At 42.0% G+C, this 19384-nt stretch overlaps 1 protein-coding gene across 1 annotated transcript; it reads right to left on the reverse strand.

Annotated features, from left to right (window-relative positions):
- Window positions 1–8062: 8062 nt before the first annotated feature.
- On the reverse strand, window positions 8063–17747 carry LOC139653928 (inhibin beta B chain-like). The gene is made up of 2 exons (XM_071530938.1): window positions 16726–17747; window positions 8063–9471 (listed from the first exon to the last, which is right to left on the reverse strand). Exons 1-2 carry the CDS (start codon window positions 17114–17116, stop codon window positions 8696–8698), a joined length of 1167 nt encoding a protein of 388 aa, XP_071387039.1. The 5' UTR covers window positions 17117–17747; the 3' UTR covers window positions 8063–8695.
- Window positions 17748–19384: the final 1637 nt, after the last annotated feature.

Consider the following 19384-nt stretch of genomic DNA (forward strand, 5'->3'; position numbering starts at 1 on the left):
CCACTTTTACATGCAAGAGTGGCCACTTCAGAGCCATAAAGACTCGCTTTATTTGTATATGTGGCTTGAATGGGTTTATGCTGTTGTACGTTTTCTTGTATGTGTATATGCAACTTGTTTGTGTACTTGTACTTTTTGGAGTGTTTTACTTTACTTTTACTTAAATATGTTTTTTGCTGAAGTATTGTACATTTTAAATCACTTCCATTACAGAGGACAGATGTTTCTCCATCAGCAACAGAAACTGGACAAATGTAAATTGTGAAGCGATTCACAGTGAGAAGAGGAATCTGGCGGTAACACTTCACAATAAGGGTACATTAATTATGCTTAATAATTAACAGTTAACTAATGTGTCTGGTAATCATTTACTAATGGTGTTCATGTTAACTAAGGTATTAATTCATACATTATTTAATAGTCATCTTTATAAACTATTAAATAATGTATAAATTAATACCTTAGTTAACATGAACACCATTAGTAAATTACACATTAGTTAACTGTTAATTAAGGGTTAGTTAATGCTAATTAAGCATTAACTAACCCTTAACTTAGTGACCCTTATTGTAAAGTGTTACCCAAAAATCAATTAACTTGCGCTGTATTTTCCTTAAAAAACCCTATCCTCATGCTACTTAAATCAATTTCATACTATTTACTGTCATGTAAACAAACAATTTCATAAAGATTTATTTCAGCCTAAAAAGTTGGGTAAACACAACACTTTACCATCCATTACATCCCAAAATATATTTTGGTTTTTACTATAATATATCTTATTATACAGACCCCAATTTATGTATGAATTTATGCATCTGTCTGTTAAACAAATCTGATGTTTAACTCAGATAAGCGGTATAGATTGGATCCATATTTAGTAGTTTCTACCTATTTTTGTGACACAGCCGAAGATACTTTTCACTACTATCACAAACAAAAAAAAACAGGTAACCGCAATGTTGTTGCTCTTTTTTCTTTTCTTGAAGTCAGAGTTGACATGGTTATGTTTATGTTCAGTGAGTTTCATGAACCTTGGATCCTTGAAACGTGTTAAAACCCTCGTGTATAATTTCAAAATTACAGTCATCAGTGAGAAAACAAGCATTCTTTTCTTCATTCTTGAAAATATAGGCTATAGAAACCGTCCCGTAACAGTGAGGTGTTTAAAATCCCCTCCTCTCTCATTTAAAGTTGCTCTAGATAAAAGCGTTAATACAAAATGTACAAGATGAATTCATTCGTTTGACATTTTAGTGCAGTCTTGCTGATGTGGCAACTCTACTGGCTCTAGTCCAGGACAGACACTATGTTGTCTGGGTTGGGTTGGTAATAGTTCAGGAGGCTGATGCCAAGATCTACAGCCTCAGGGAAACTGTTTTCCCCGACTGCTCGCCATTCATTGATGAACCAGACTCCATAGAAAGTCTGTATCTTCATTGTTTAACAGCTTTGATTGTGCGGTACAAGTAAACACGACTTTAGGCGCGTCCATTGATACATCGCCGTCTGTCAAACGCATCCTACTTATCTTTAGAATATGTTGAACATTTTTGGCCATTTAAGAGTCATTACTTTTTCTTTTTGTCTGTTTAGTCGTGGTCTCTCTTGCTCTCAATGACATCAGAGAGAAAGAGTTTTCACACTAATATACTGGAAAAAAAAACAAGATATCTCCCATTTGGAAAAAGTGACACCTACTCTTACAAAATGATTGCAGACATGAAACTCACACTCTTTTGGAGAATCATTGAAGTTATGACCTACTTTAAACCTTTGTCCATCAAAAACATCTTTGAAGATGGAATGTATCTTTAGTATTTTCAGTGAAACCCTTCATTTTAATATTAGCAATCATTGCTTACCAGTAATGTCAGAAAATAGGTTGTTTCAATGTTTGCAACTGTTTGGCAATTGATTTTAGGGTTGATGATGGTAAAGAAATGCAATGTAGTTGAGTGTTATGGCTGGTGTTGAAATGGCTGTTGGACTGTTGGATAGTAAAACCAATTTTTGAGTTGGGGCGCAAGGTATTAACTGAAATCAGACAACGCACATCTGGTTTTACCAACTTTCCTGATGCTTGTCTGTATGATATATGATGTGATGATTTATTATGTGTTTTTAATTTAAACCCTGTCTGCAAACCACGTACAATTATGATCTGAAACGAAGTGAATTACAGAAAAGAGTCTGGGAAGACTCCTCAGCTTCCCCCCAAGCGACACAGGTACTGTACCTTCTCACTTAAGCGTGTGATTGATGGGACTCTTCTAGTCCCGAAACAAATTAGGCCTGCTAACCATTCGCCATAAATCAGCAAAACAAATCACACTCAGTTCGACTCCATGTCATTCAAACCTGACCACACTGTCAAAACACAGCTTTTTTTAGTCTGCCAAGCTTCATAGCAACATCTTCGCTTGAGATAAGTGTGTGTCACGCAGCGTGCCCCGGGGCCCTGTTCATTAACATTCCTGTGTTTTGCGGTGGACCTGCTAATACCGAGCGACATGATAAAACAGCTCATGCGTGTAACCTGACATCTCTGTGAAGTCCCCCTTATAATTGACTGTACCTGAACTTAAAACCCCTCCACACGCCAACCGCTCTGCCACTCAAAACAGGAACATCCCACTGTCTTTTTCTTTTTCCATGTGCACTGAAAAACCTCTGGAAGTTACTGTAGAGATTTTGCAGTTGTGTAACATCATGCCATCATGGAGGTCCATTGGAGAATTGGCTGTAGTCCAGGCCAGGCACTATGTTGTCTGGGTTGGGTTGGTAATAGTTCAGCAGGTTGATGCCAAGATCTATTGCCTTGGGGAGACTGTTTTCCCCGACTGCTTGTCATTCATTGATGAACCAGACTCCACAGATAAAGTGTGTATCTTCATTGTTTAATTTGATTGATTGTGCGGTACAAGTAAACATGTCTTTAGGTGTTTTGTTGAAATCAGCATTTCTACCCAGGCAAACATTTTGACGATGAAAGGATGTCGATACGACAGCCTGCACCAATGAATGGCTGTACGCAAATAATGGCTAAATACAACAACCAGACTAGAAAAAGAGAGCTATTTAAAAAAGATAGTAGTATAGAAGATAGATTTATTTCCAAATGTAGGTTGCTGTGAGACAGTAAACTGTCTTGTCTTTAGCCCAAGTCTCTATTCCAAAACACTTGCTAAATTAACCTGAACAAACTGTTTTTTGTTAGCTAACTAGCCAGTATTTCATTTATTTAATTTACCAAAGGAAGCAATATTAATGTTAACATGTAACTACTAACCACTAACGCTAGCTTCTACTACATACGTTAGCTAGTGTGCTAATCAGATGTGTTAACAACAAGACAATGATGGTTAGCCAACCAGATACTATGCTTAGCTAATGAACTAGTGCTGTCTAAACAGAACACAGATCAAATGTATTAGTGGCAAAATGATCAGTTCCCAGCCAAAAACAGCACAGAAATTAAGCATGTCTAGTTCTATTTGAGATGGCTTAGTTGTAGAAGTTATAGTTGTATGCTAGTTGTTCACAGCTATCGAGCTGAGGACCTCCAATATGGCCGCCAGAGAGCGTGTTACGTCACCTGAAAGCCCAGATGTAGTTTTAATGTGAGTTACTATCTCTCTCTCTATCTCAATTGCACTCAATTTAATTTTTTAAATGGATTTATTAGCAAGATAAGATCATTGTTGTATTGCCAAAGCGTAAGTGCAAAACACATTACACTTGGCTCTCTGTGCTGTTTTCTCTCTTTCCTCTCTCTCTGTCTGTCTGTCTCATTCCTGAGTCGCAGCAGACAGTGTCAGAGCTGACTCATCCCTTCATCACATGTCAGATTAAGGGGGGGACTGTTTTTTATCTCTGAAGCATATCATTTCACACCGCTTGACAACAACATTTCTTATTGCCTCGGCTGACACTTAGTGGATTATATTTAAAGCAATTACTCCGCTGATGGATTCATGTCTTTCTGTCTGTTTGTTGTTTTGCTGACATGCACAATATGCTTCCAGGCTCCGGTCACAGACAACAACAACAGCAACAACATCAACAAAGATGCAATCATGGGTTTCCCAATGTGATGCTAACGGCTAATGCTGTAGATGATTGCATTTCTTCCCCCAGTTGTAAAGAGTGCGTGACCCCAGGGGCCAAACTCTTGAACACTTGACCCCTGAAGCCCTGCCAAGATTCACTTAGGTCTAATTAGGGCTGTTTAGGGCTTTGTACGCCTGAATAGACACACAGAGAACCATGGAGTGGGCTTCTCCTTCTCCCAGCCCGAGGAGACAGCTTTACTCTGGGGCTGAGGAGTTTCTATTCAGTGATTTTGAGCAAAGACAGCTCATAAGAGTTGGAACAGGTTTCGTGTTAAGGCCAGTGGGCTTCTGGTTTAGAACATACCCAGCATTTCGATGTTGATCGGCGGTCAAATCCATGTGGGTTGTGGAAGTTGATATTGGAGACGCTGATATGAAAGTTTATGTCGGTCTTTCAACCCCCAATCTTAGCAAGTCATGAGTCCTGAAATCGTAATTTTCTCAAAATAAGTGATAAAATCTGCCAGTGGAGTTTGATAGTTTCACTTGTTTCCAATGCAAATTAACTTGTTTGAAGAATTTAGTAGAATCAAGAGTAATTTTCTTGACAGCAGTGCAGTGATCTGCCTTATTCTGACACAAGTGAAGCTGCATTGGAAACAAGTGGATTTATCTCTCCTCACTGCAGAATGTTTCTCTTGGTTTAAGAAAAATAAGATTTGAAGGCTGAATATGAGACTAAATGACTTGTGAAGATGGATGTTTTGAACCTATAAGAAATTTATTTTTAAACACCCTCCCCCAACTGCCAGATATTATTAAAGAAAATAAAATTAAGCTAAATTTCACATCTAGCTATGTTACCTTGAAGTTTGCCCCAAATCACTGTTTTCTTTACTAGGCGCCCACATTTCCACTGCTTTTAAATAATCTTTTACAACTTTATATGGTTGTTAAAAAGTTCAGATTATATGTTGTGATATCAGCAAAGGTAGAAATAATGTCAGGTTATGGCTCGACGTCTATTAGCCTAGTTGGCTTTGACGCAGGTTGAGCAAATGTTTGTTGGGTGATCTATGCAGTTTAGGGGACACTTTTATCCAAAGTACCATGAGTGCTTACATTTTTTGCATGGGTCAACCTCTAACTCTGACAGTGCTTATGCCATATTCACCTCATGTTGGATTTACTGTAAATACAAGCTGCCGACCGGTAAAAGCCCTTCACTTCAGCTTCCTAGTGGAAATTACAAACATCTCCTACTTGGAGATATTGCCTACTAAGTCTTTTGAAAGAAGATAATATCGGTTGATTCTAAAGTTCTTCCACTTCTTCCAATATGACATTGAACATGGCATCAGTGCCTTGCTCTACCCATGGACCTATATGGGGATTTGAACCGCTAACCCAGGAAGTGTTTTTACCCATTGAGCTACACTGAAAGGTCAGGAAATGTTCTGTTTGTTCTTCTACTCTAGGAACTCATCCATCCCTTATTGAATGCGACAACACAAGTCTCACAACACATCTCCAAATGCATACAATTGGTAATAAGAAATTTATTTTTCAACAATTACAAAGAACAAAATATTTCAAAAGCATATTCATATGTTACATCGACTGTACAGGGATCGGATGGCATGTGTTTTACTCTAAATGATTCTGGAACGAGAGCTAACAAAAAGAAACCTAGGAGTATTTAAGTAATTTGATGAAAAAATATGAAATATTCCATGTCTAGGTACAAAATAGAAAAGAGATTAAGCTGAATATGGACTGATATTGTACCCTGATACAGTGTTTAGGCCTCTTTTAACTGTCACAAAGTATTTTACAACAACAAAACATGATGGCATTGCCATCTTTCAATAGCTAAACCTCTTGGCCTCTTTGGTTCCATGATTAGGTATAATACATTTGAACAGAGCTCAATTTTGCTTCTATAAAAATAACTTTTTTTTTCAATGGCAGTTTCTTTTTTTTTCTTATTATTATTATTATTACTAATCACGCAACTCTTCAGTGCAAATATTCTAACAACCATTCGCTTTGAAGAATAAGCGAAAGATTACAGTGGCAGGAGGGTCGGAGTCAAGCTTCGGACAGGAGGCAGGAAGAGGGGAGGAGCAACGAGATGAGACCATAAGCGATACCTGAACCCTAATTTTCTTATATGTATACCCTGGTTTCTGTTAGTCGGTAACGCCTGGGAGTGAGAGCAGAATAAGCTGGACTGCTGAAATAGCAAGCAGCTGAAACATTTGACCCAAAAATATGAAGTATTGAAGTGACTTGAGGCCTGAAATTATGTCTCAAAGTCAACAAAAGTTGTGCCAAACAAGCCACTCGGCAGTAATTCGGCACCATCATAACACAAATTTTGACTCTGATATACACAGAGAGGTCTGTCCAAAATCAATATTTATGCGTTCCTTTTGGTTCAAAGTCACTTAAACAGTACTTGATGGGTTTTGGTTCCAGTAATCTGGCGTCAGCACCTACTAGAAACCAGGGGAAAGCTAACAGAGACAAGACGCCGCCCGTCGCCTCATCACGACACTCCTCGCCTCTCTCCGCCTCCCGACCGACACCCAAACCCCGCCGCTGCCTGCCACAATTACATTTCAAGTATTGGTGATAGTTTGTCACTAGAGCTAAAGTTCAGCTTGTCTGGTATATGGGTAAATACTATACATTGCATAGCTCATGCGGCACTTATTCTTTTAAAAGGACTGTGGGCAATGGTGCGCCACATAGGGCTCATTAAAGGCATTTCAATCTGCAAGTGCTATCAAAGTGTGCATTGGGAAGTGCTAAGCTGCGCCATCACTAAATGGAGCAATATGGCAACTTTTCACTTTTGCTGACTGAAATGAGAGACGTTAAATATTTTTTATTTGAACAATTGGAAGAAATCGAACCTTCCTCTTTAAGGTGATGCTGTGAAGCAACAAGAGAGGGAGGAATATCTGAACAGGTAAAGGTAGACGGATAAATGTGAGGCTGTTCCTGAAATTCATAGTAAAATCTTCATCTGGTAATGGGAGGCAGGGTGGAGTAATGATTACATAGACTGTTATGTAACCAGAAGGTCACAGGTTTGATCCTCAACAGCCACATGCCCCATTTCTGTCCTGTCCAGTATCTGCTCTACTGTACGACATTACATAAAGATTTGCCTGCAGTGTCAAATGTAGGATGGATGCAGGATGAATGCATGAATGGTCACTTCCACAATGGCCACAACTGTAAGTAGTAACTGTAATTAAAATAAATGATCATCAATATGTTTCTGAAGGACTGTCTACAGGTGTTAAGGAGCATTTATAGGCATTCCTAAACCTGTTACCCAAGCGTGAACCTGTCCACAGGACTGGGGGTTGGTACTGGATAAAAGCATCATCTAAATGCCTGAAATGTAAATGAATGTTCTGGAAGAAGATGTTGTACAATGTGTTGGGGAATACTACTGAAGAAGAAGATACTTCATTGACTTCATTTCCAAGGGAATTCATTTGTCACTAATGGCTAATGGCTGTAAAGAGAGATTCATCGTGGACACACAAGGAAGAAAAGACTCTTTGAATTTCAGGTGTGACACCTCACATTGACAAGTCTACCTTTTAGTCATCAGGGGGATTATTTTCTGGTTTTCTGACAGCATCAGTGTGAAAAACTTGTTGAAATGTCTCTATCTGTTGTGCTGTTTCGATCATGAAGTCCATTTCCGGAATGCGTCCGAACATTGGTTTTCTTGAAGCCAGTTTTATCGTGGAACACAGTTTCTCTAAGACAGGGTGTAAATGCGGCGACGTGTTGCCGTGGAGACTCCTGGCTGGAAGTGCTGTACGTTGGTGAAGTTTGATCGGTGTGAAAAAAGTTTCAGTGCTTTTCCCAAGTGTTTGCAGACACAGTTCCTTGAAAGAGGCATAGTGGAATCACCCCATCCCCACCCCAACCTCCCACCCAGCGAGGCTCTTTCATCATTCACATCACGCTCTCTCCTCCTCCTCTGGACTAGATTCTCTGTTTTCTTGTTAGAGGTTGGGCCCGTGTTTTACACATGAAGAGTTTCACTCCAAAATGAGATATCCACTTTTTAAAAAGTGACACCTACTAGTGACTGATACCTAAGTGACTGATAGCACAAAATTCAATCAAACTACGGTACTTTGTAAAGGCTAGTAGGTTACTTAAGTCCTTGGTTGACAAAATGAAAACACTTTCACAAACCAGACCCTCACTATTTTATAGATATTGATGAATGAACCTCAGATAATGATTGTTTTCCAAAGTGGATATTTAGTGTTTTGGAAGAGAACTCTTCATGTCCCTTTGAAAGTGAGAGCAACAGCTTGTCTTTACACAAGGGGAGTCGTACATCGGCAGAAACACTAAAGTCTTCCACCATAGAATATTAACAAAATAGGATATCAACAAACATAAATATATATACAAGTGTTTGTGCAGGCATACATGAGCGTGTGTAGATATGTGTGGATGAGGTTGTGTGTGCGTATGTTTTCTTGATAGTCCATAAATATCACTTTGTTTCTATAATTATTTCTTGTTGTAATATGGTGAATCTGTTTACAGAAGTTCTTAAGTTCACTTTAAATAAACCAAAAAATAAACCATACTCAAGCACAGCCACACTCCTCCACGATCATGTTGGGAACGTCCCGCTTGACGATGTTGTACTCGTCGTCGAAGTAGAGCATGGACATGGTGCTGAGCTTGGTGGGAATGCAGCAGGAGTTCATGGAGCCCGGGCTCATCCCCCTCATGCGGTACTGGTTCACCACGGCCGTGTGGAAGGACGAGGCCGAACCGGGCACGCCCGCCATGTAGGCCGGGCAGTTCCCCTCGCAGTAGTTCCCAAAGTAGCCCGACGGCGCGATGATCCAGTCGTTCCAGCCGATGAGCCGGAAGTCTATGTAGAACTGCTGGCGGCAGCACAGGCTGCTGCTGCCGTCGCACTCCAGCCCGCGCTTGCGGATGCGGTGCTTGTTGTCGGCCTGCCGCGCCTGCACCACCAGGAAGGGCCGGTGGGACTCGTCGTTGTGGTTGAGCAGCACGGGCACGACGCCCTCCGCCTCGCAGCCCTCGCAGCGCACGTCCAGGTTCTGGCGCCGGTCGCCCTTCTCGAACACCAACCGGACGGCGTCGGTCAGCGCGAAGGTGTGCCAGCCGCTGCGCTTCAGCTCCACCCGCTTCTCCACCAGGTTCCACTTGCTGCCCAGGCCGGGCTCCTGGTAGTACACCTTCACCGTCACCTTCCGCCGCGGACGCACCTCCAGAGGAGCGGGCAGCAGCTTGAAGTAGAGCCAGAGCATGGCCTGCGTCACGTACAGGTTCTGGTTCCCCTCGTTGGAGATCAGGAAGAACAGGCTTGACTTGGACGTCACCAGGTCATCTGAGGAACAAAGAGACAGCAAAAAAAAAGATTAGCCATGAATTCATGATACAAAAAACTGCCAAGAACTACAGTATGCCAGAAACTAATGAATTCACATTCGCAGCACTCCAGTCAGGGAAATTACCAATTAAGATACCAGCTTTGTGCATGGGTGGGCACTGGGGTGTTTTTTTAAGAACGGCTGTGAGAATCGGGGGCTTTTCAAGCGAATGGCTCTAAATCAAGGTGGACAGTTACTATGGTGTGGGGAGGTCCTGGTCAGCCATGGCTGTCATCTCTTTCTCATGTGGGACATTTTGAGAGCAGACGGTCGCAAAGCAGATTGCGCGCTGGAGGAGAAGGGGGTGTGAACTTGGGAACAGCTTAAAGCGAGACAACAGGCCCCGGCCTCCCCTCGGTTCAGGGTGGCACGGATCCTGCGGACTGTGACAGGAAGGCGTTGGGCGCAGGGCCACTTGGCCTCCAAGTGGGCCCAGATATGAGAAGACGGGCTTAGGAGAGCGGCGCACAAAGGTTCAAAGGCTTTGTGGTGAATGCTGCCTGAAAATGAGAGCTTACGGAGCCTAACTGTCCACACAATGAGCGCTGCGATGTAAAAGGGAGAGAGCGTCGTAGGGCCAGGAGGCGCGGGGCGAAGCAGGAGCACACTGGAGGAATGATGAAGCAAGAAAAACATTTACATGACATTAGCCGTTCCCACTCACAGCCTTATAAACCTTGCCTGCTCCTATAGCACTCTGCCATGGTCAGAATATCAGCTCATTGGTGGCACCATTCAAAAGGTTGGAAGGAGATTGAATTGAAAAAAAAACAGTATCTTAAGTTCATTCAATATCATTTAATGTCTTTAAAATAAAGACGATCCAGTCTGTAAGTAAGTCATTTGTCAACCGATGACTTTAGTTACCTACTATCCTATAAAAACTACCTATCCTATAAAAAAAAACTATCCTATAAAAATTATTTATGATTATTAATATTATTTATCTCCTTTTGGAATACAATTTTTAATGTATTTACATACAAAATGAGTTAACCAAGAACTTAATCTCTATACAAACATTTATCAAAAACATTGAACCCTAAGTCCTGTTTAAAAAGAAAGACTTGGTTCTGAGTGTCAGAGATAAGTTAATGAGGGTTTTCCCCCCCTGTTCCCATGCTACTTTCCCACTGTCTTAAATAAAAATGAATGAATACAAAAAGTTGGCATGAACTAAAGCGAAAAGAGAACGTTGTTGTGTCTAGTCTGTCCTGTATGTTTCTGCATTTCATCTCGTTATTTATTGGGTTTGTGTTTTTGCGTTGTACGTCTCGCTGCAAGCCAGTTTTCCCATTAGGAATGATAAAGTTTTGAACTCGAACGGCGACATGTAAATATCCAGAGAGAGAGAGAGAGAGAGAGAGAGAGAGAGAGAGAATGTACTCCTGGATTGTGGATGGTGTTGGCCACAGTGAATCAGGACTTGGATTTTGAGAGGACTAGAACTATATGCAGTGCTTTTCTTAATGCATTACATTTTACATTTTACATTTTAGGTATTTAGATGACGCTTTTATTCACAGTACCTACATGTCCAGCCAACTTTTATGGGTCAAATAACCCTTAAAATCCAATAAACTTTCTTTGGGGGTGTGTCCAACCTAGATTGAGTCCTTTTGTAGTGCGTCTTCATCCTGATTTCATTTTAATTATGTCATTTGTCTTCATGAGGGATCGTGAAGTTCACCGCTCCTGCTTTTGTGGCTGTTAACCACCGCCATGACAGACATGTGTCATCGCTGCCGGCCGCGGAGCAGGCCAGCCACATGGAGAAGCTGATTGACAGCTGTCAGCTGGAGCAGATTAGAGCCATACATCAGGTCTGAACCTCCTGAACTCCGAGCGAAGCCAGCCCACAGAAATTGAGGCTGACAGTTACTCAGCTGTTGGTAAAGGATGGGAATAGGAGTGGAGGAGGTGAGTTTGTTGGAAAGAACATGGAATATAATGTAAGGTCCAGTCCAGCAGATGAACTTGAGATTTTGCGGCTAGACTTTTTGCACCCTTGATGATTTTAGTCATGCTCAACAAGTGGTAATCCACAAGATTCTTGTTTTTGTTTTTTGTTTTTTCTGTCTCCATCTTTGTTGCTAAGCGCTCATTGCTGTGGTGTTTCTGCTCTGTACTTCCCAGAGATCACCTGTCAGTCAAACAGTGTGGGGGCGGAGCTTGGGGTTTTCTGTTGCTGCAGTTTAAGTTTCTCTTTTGTTTGTCTGTTTAGCCATGGTGGCTATCGCTGCTCATGCTAACTACCTAGTTCTTCTTCTGTTTATTCCAAACAAATCAGAAATGTAAAACCCATCATTTTTCCCAGGAAAGAGCTACCAGACACCGGCTGTTTTTAGAACAGACAATGGAAAAGATTTCATGAAGGTTGGATTACCGCTGAGTTATAGCAATCGGAGATAGAGAGTAGCAAAACAGAAATCTATTTATATGAAAATGTCACAGATTATTCGGCCACTTAAAGTTTGTCAAATAAATCAAATCACATGTGAGAGGCAGCCGACACGGGCGGGGCTGGCCGCCGTCGCCCAGCGCCTTCCAGCGAGCCTCCACACGCATTACCTCACCCATCACAAGGCGGGTAATCTCTGTGTTATTACTCAGCAGCTTAGATGTTAGACCACACACTGCCACACAATGGGCTTGTACATACAGAGCGGCTGTCAGGTTGGCAGCCAAAACTCAAGAACGGCGATAAGTGGCTACAGAATCGAAATGAATGTTGCGTTTGTCTGCGGGTGACTTTAATGTAGACGCTGCCGGTGTTGTGCGTCCATCAACAGCCTTGTATCCTGTCGAAATGCTGAACCACTACCTGCTCACTTAGTCTGAGCTGCTCTGGATGCGCATGTAAATGTCTGTGATATAGGTAATTCCCCTCTGGATAAAAATGGCGGCTAAAATGCTTAAAATGTAAATACAAATGAATGTGGTGACTTTGAAGTAGGGGGCTGCCGAGGAGGGAGTGGCCGCTGTACAATGAATCTGAAGAGGAGGATAGTTAATTGACGAATTGAATTGTTTGCAAGGGGAATTCATTTGTCACAGATGGCCAGCCTCATTGTCTGAGATGAGAATGAGGAGATGGGCGGTTTTTCCTATAAGATGAACTCCAGGGACAAGATAAACTCCGCTGCAGAAAAGATGTGCGGTCGACTGTGTGCTGAAGGATGAGTGTCGTCGGGTTGATCCACAACATCAACAAACTTCAAGTCTCTGCTTCCAGAAAGACATTTACAGGAGACCGAGCAACATGAAGACATCCCAGCATGCATCTGACGGACGGTGACGTGCGGGACGTGGCCAAGTCCGAAAACCCCTTAGGATTACATTACAGGTTGGCATCACAGCATGGTAAAAATCTGTGTTAAAACAGTTAAAAATTTCAAAATGTGTTAATAAAGTAAGCATCATGCATTAAAAAAAAAGAAGATTGTGGTTGAAATCCATTCTTGGGAGTTGCAGTCTTCCCACTTAAAGAGAACATTTATGCAGATTTGACATTTTTTGACAGCCATTCTGTCCCAGTAAAAGCCATTTTTCTTGCGTTGGCACCATTAATTCATATTAAAACAGCTTTGGACACTGTTTTGAACTGATATGAGATATTGATATATATATATATATATATGAGATATGAGATGAGATATAAGATATTTAGGTGCTGATTTCATAAAACGATGCAGGTAGGACTATTGACCACGTTCGGCGGGTTTTTCAATGTCGGTGCAGGCAGCAAAATGTTTGTTGGGGAGAAACAGGCAGAACGAGATAAACGACAGATCAACAAAGAGAGAGATGATAAGAGATGACACCTCGTTCCCTGAATCCTCTGACATTTTATATCTTGGGCGTCACGCGCTAAACTGATAAAAGCCAACAAGTGGAGTCACACTGTCAAGCCCCCGTTTCCATATAGAGCCTGTAGACGGATCGCACACACACTCTGAATCCTAATGGAGCTTTCAATCTGCATTCAGGCCGCATGGAGGCTGACACAAAAGCTCTGACCTTATACTGAGGGGACTGATTCAACACAACCCCGTCATGTGCCACACACACACACACACACACACACACACACACACACACACACACCTATTCATACACGCACGCATGCATGGACATAAGAACGAAGAAGCATGAACACACAATGACAGGGAGGTATTCTGATATAAACACGCACATTGAAACACCAGGACACACACACACACACACACACACACACACACACACACACAGAGAAGGACCATCACACACACACACACACACACGCACAGAAACACGTAGATACACACACACACACACTGAAAAACTAAGATACACACAGTCAAGAAAACACAGATAACACACATATACACACATAATAACATGGAAATAAACACACACACACACACACACATACAAACACCACAACACACACACTCACACATACACAACCACACAGAAACACCAAGACACACACACAGTCAGGAAAATAGGGATAACACACATATATATACACACACAATAGGATGGAAATAAACCCACGACCCACAGACACCATGACACACACACACATACACACAACCACACACAAACACCACGACACACACACACACACACACACACATACAGAAACACACCGAGACACACACACACACACAGTCAGGAAAACAAGGATGACGCACACACACAAACACACATACAGTCAGGAAAACAGGGATAATGGACACACACACAGACACATAATAAGATAGATGTAAACACACACACACACACACACACACACACACACATTGGGAGTGACGGGGACGAGCTCCAAGTGGGCGATGTGTGTGAGAGAGAGAGAGAGAGAGAGGTCTCACTCTGTTGGTGGAGAAGCAGATGTTTGGGCGAGCGGGCGGACGCACGTGGGCGAGGCAGGTGGCATCGTCGATCATTTGCAGCCCGCCTTTCACTAAATTGTTCTCTGAGCTTGTCGCCATGCCATGTCCCGCTGGCAGCCGCTCACCCCGCAACGCAGCCAACTGGCAGCCGGGCCGCCCCGAGGTGCAAGGCCGGCAACACATTAGAAACCCCGAAAAAAACTAGAAGGCCAGCGGCGGAGCAAAGCCGCAGCCTCTGAAACGCTTCATTTTTGTTTATCGTTCGTCTTCCAGGTTTGATTTTCTGGCAAAGTACCACCTGAATGCGACGATTTGGAAGTCCCCGGATGTCGGACTTTCCCACCGGCCACACGAACGCAGCATAATAATAGTTATGGCTACAAAAAATGGCTGAAATCCCAGATGCAGATCACCGCAAAAATCTAAACAATTGATTCTTGGACCGAGAGCGATCTGTCCACCAGATTTCAGCCAAATCTGTTTGTAACTTTTGGAGAAATCTTGCAAACAAACAAACAGAGAGACAGACAGGAGTGAAAATAAAACCTCCTTCCAGCTTGGAAATGAGGAGATTTGTGGAAACAACGAAGGTCTTCCTGACTGAACTGAGGCATTCTTTGGATGTAAAGTTCCCCGTAAGCATCTGATGGTGTTAATTTAGTTCTGAAAGTGTAAAAATCAACAGTATCCCAGTGTTTCTATCAGTCCACACTCATCAGAGTTAATTTAACACTTGCAGATAGTTGTAAATAGCAAACAACTCTCCAATCAACACTTGTCGATAAGTAACTAGAGTCAGTTATTTGGAGTTGACAAAATCAACACTTATTAATACTGGAGCAGGTTGCCTGACAGGAGGAGGCAACATGACAACAACCCAGGATGCATCTGATGGGTGGCAACATGCAGGAGGAGGTCAAGATCAACACCTTACAGGTTTACAATATGTTCAGTGTCAACCCAAAACAAGCACATAGTGTTTACAATATTGTATTATGGAATGGTAAAAAATTCATATAAAAACAGCTTTGGAAACTTTTGAACTGATATCATAAAGCTGGTGCAGGAGGTCATCGTGTCAACATCTATTCAATGTCAAAATGTTTTCTGGGTGTATCTTATTCTGTTGTATATAAACATAAAATATGCACGCACACACACACACACACAAACACACACACATAGATTTGTGGGCAATAGAGTTGGCTAATGACACTGCACCATAACTGAAAGGTCACAGGTTTGATTCCTGCAGCAGCAGCAGTGTGTGTCCTGTTCACTCCTACCTGCTCACTCTCTGTACCCACTCTGATCAGCTTAATGCATAACATGTCATTATATATGACATTTTATTCTCACGCCAAGTGCCGCCCTGCCCGTTTTAACACACACACACCTCAAGTGATTCCTCCACAGTGTGTTCAGCCCTCAGTGCTTCTTGCCTCATTGTCCACTGAGAAACTCAGCAAATTACAAGTTTCACTCCAAAATGACATATCTGCTATGTAGAAAAAGCGACACTTACTCTTAAAAATTGATCAGTAGCACAAAAATAAAACAAGCTATGTCAGTTTTTAACAGAGAGCAGGTGACTGAAGTGTCTGACTGACAAATTGCCATTTTTACAGTCTGGATCCTTGATATTTTAGAGATACTGCATGATTAACATAAGGAAATTGTTTCTTTTTGGAGGAAACTTGATGAACAAATAACAGCACAGCGTGTGATTAACATGTTTTTGTTGAAAAGTATCACCAGTGTCACATCCTTTTGAAGAGTGAATCTGCTCTATCTCTGCTCTCTGTCTGATCCTTCAAGAGCGAAGACACTGAGGTATTAGAACAAAATGAGTTTTATATCTGAGGGAGTGAAAGAGCATTTCTCTCACTGAAGGATGGATGCTCCAGCTTGTTGCAGAAGCTTTCAGCATAACCATCTTATATCCATCTGGACATCTGAACTGAATCTGTTTAATCTTGTATTGAGTCTTAAAATGTTATTTTCCATAAAAGAATGGAAAAATTCTGCCAACAGAATGTCATAATTTCATGTTTCCCAATGCAAATCAGCTTGTTTCCAGAGTTTTCTTCAATCAAGTAACATTATCTTGATACTGTAGTGGCTTATTCTGCCTTGTTTCACACTTATTTCTAGAAAATTCCTGAAATAAGTAAAACTGCATTGGAAACCATTTAAATTATCTCATTCCCACCGGCACTCTTTCACTCTTATTCAGAAAAAACAAAACAGATTTTAAACCTGAATATGAGGAAGCTGGACATATTTTTGCAGCATTTTTACAGCCTCGTCCCGTTACGCACAGCATCTCTGTACCTGTCTCTGCAAAGCTGATGATCTCCGAGGTCTCCTCCAGGACCTCGTTGCTCATCGGGTGTCCGTCCAGGTTGGGGATTTCAACCCTCCCGTCCTCGCGCACTTTGCCGGAGTGCAGCTTGCGGAGCGCCGTCACCATGGCCGCCTTCGGCACCGGGTGGGTGATGTTGGGCCTCTCCCGCATCTGCAACCTGCTCAGGATGTGCCTCTTCACGGCCTCCAGGAAGTCCACGTTCAGCCGGCCCGAGTCGGGGTCCTCCGGCTGAGCGACGCCGCAGGACGCGCAGGTATCCCGGGACACCGTGTGCGTCTCGCTCCCGGGCGCAGCGGTGCAGCGGATGGAGAGGACGCAAGCCACGAGTAATGCCGCTTGGAAAAGACAGCTACTCATTTTCTGTTTGAGGAAGTGTAAAATAACTTGCTATCAGGTTGCTGGAGAGTTACAGTCGCACAATAAAGTTTGAACCAATGCAAAAAAAAATCCTCTCAGTCCCAAGTTCTCTCCATGCGTAACGGCTCCGCTCAGATGTGAGGCGTGTGGATGCAGTCGGTGCAGTTTAGCTCCATTCACTCGCGGGAAATCGTCTTATTTCATCACTACATGTATGTCTTTGGTCGCTCCCAGTGGCCTGTCAGGCGGATGGATGACTTGAGGCGCACGAGTCCTATAGTACTATAGAGCCGCTTCGTCAGAACTGGCTCTCTGCGTCAGAGTTGGAAGGAGCCTCACACAAAAAGCATCACCTCTGTCAGTGTCTCAGTCAGCGGGAGACGAAAACATGTCATGGTTTCATTGATCCGCATCAGCCCAGCTGGAAATCTCCCATCAGTGAGCAGAAGTCCAGGTACTCCACAAACCGATTGGAAGCTCTAGGAATCTGCAGCAAATCCAAACCCCACTTTGTCATTTTTTTTTTAAATTCAATCCATCATTTTCTCCTCTCACAATAATCCTTCTCCTTTCTCCCCTGATTTTCTTATTTATTTTTTTTGTTATTTTTTTTTTTTCAGACGTGCTCTCTCTTGGATGGGACTCCCGGTGTGGTGTGAGCGCGCCGGAGTGCCGATGCGCAAAGAGGTGTGCCAAGCGGACGGAGCGTTTCCATTCTGGCGTCGGGCTCCGCTACACACCGAAAACTTTTTATACATGGGAATAGAAACCACGTGGGACGAGCCACCAACGAGAGAGCGGCTGGGGAGAGAGAGGGTGGGGTGGGGTGGGTGGGGGTTAAAATACTCCCTGGGGAAAAATCACTATAATATTCCTACAGGGAGTTGTAGTGTCTGTGATACTCAATAGTGAGTTTAGAGTGACCTTGCTGTATTTTATGGACTCTTTTATCTCCTATGGTATCTCTATAATATTCATGTAATCTTTCAATAGGGACTTATAGTGTATTTGTGGTGCTCAAAAGCAAGTCTATAGTGATCTTATTACATTTTATGCACTTTTTATCCCCTATGGTATCTCTATAATATTCCTTTAAGGGAATTTGTAGTATGTGTATTATGCTCAATATTGAATTTATAGTGATTTTATGGTAATGTATAGTATTTATAGCATTTTATCTCACTGTAATATTCCTATAGTGACTTATAGTGTGTCTGTGATGCTCAATAGTGAGTTTATAGTGACATTAGTATACTTTATCTCTTATGGTATCCCTTAAATATTCCTATACGGACTTCTATATATCTGTATCATACCCTCTCTAACTCTTATTATAGAACTCCTATAGCTCTGTTGCCGTAAGGCCTCGCCCGTCTGAGGTTTAAAGAATATATGGTCAACCAGCAGTACAGGAAAAATAAATAGAAATGCAAAGCAGAGAGGTCTGCTTTGCATTTCTATTTATTTTCTCATGTTGTGGAGGAAGAGGCAAGTGAGGAAACGAGAGTCCAGAAGTGAGACAGTAAACTGCGGGCACCTCGGTATTCTCCAGTAGAGTCCCGTTTAGCCAGAAAACTCTATTTAAAGACACGCGGATTTCCCTGTTCCCTCATAAACTTACGAGAAAGAACTTGGTCATCTTCTAATCGATTTTAAAAGGATACTATAGCTACAAATATACAAGCAATATTTTAAGTCTCTATAGGAATATTAGAATATTACAGTGATACCATAGGAGGTAAAATAACATAAAGCAGGATAAAGTCACTAAAAACTAACTATTGAGTATTATAGCCACACTATAAATCACTATAGGAATATTCTAGTGATACCATAGGAGATAAAGACACCATAAAGTATTATAAGCTCAATACAAACTCACTATTGAGTATTACAGACACACTATAAGGTTCATTCATGTTTATTGACTATTCCTCATAACTGCTGCAGTATTCAGCTAGTCACAGCCACAAAAGGATGTTCAAATATTTTCAAAGAACCTAAGCCTTTCTAGTCAAATTGAATTTGATCCGCAACAGCTTCAGTGTGATGAGTGTGTCTTCTATTTGAATGGACATGGCAGGACATCCGCACCTGCAGGATTTGTTAGTGAAAACCAAAAATCAAATCAGGTGGCCGCGACACAGTCTCTCTCTCTCTCTCTCTAAACCCACTGCAGCCTGTAGGTCTTCATTCTACAGGCATCTAGTTACTATCATATGAAACATCAGTCTGAAAAGGAAGATAAACTCTATTCTGCTAAATGAA

Source organism: Centroberyx affinis, unplaced genomic scaffold, assembly GCF_046629955.1.
Source record: "Centroberyx affinis isolate AG114_WGS23_722 - 3 ecotype Tasmania unplaced genomic scaffold, CSIRO-AGI_Caff_v1 ptg002001l_1, whole genome shotgun sequence".
In the NCBI taxonomy this organism is placed as follows: domain Eukaryota; kingdom Metazoa; phylum Chordata; class Actinopteri; order Beryciformes; family Berycidae; genus Centroberyx; species Centroberyx affinis.

Coding starts and splice junctions, on each gene's coding strand:
- LOC139653928 (XM_071530938.1), bottom strand. CDS start 17,116: ATGAGTAGCTGTCTTTTCCAAGCGGCATTACTCGTGGCTTGCGTCCTC. Junction 9,472..16,725: donor CATCAGCTTTGCAGAGACAG/GTACAGAGATGC, acceptor TTTGTTCCTCAG/ATGACCTGGTGACGTCCAAG.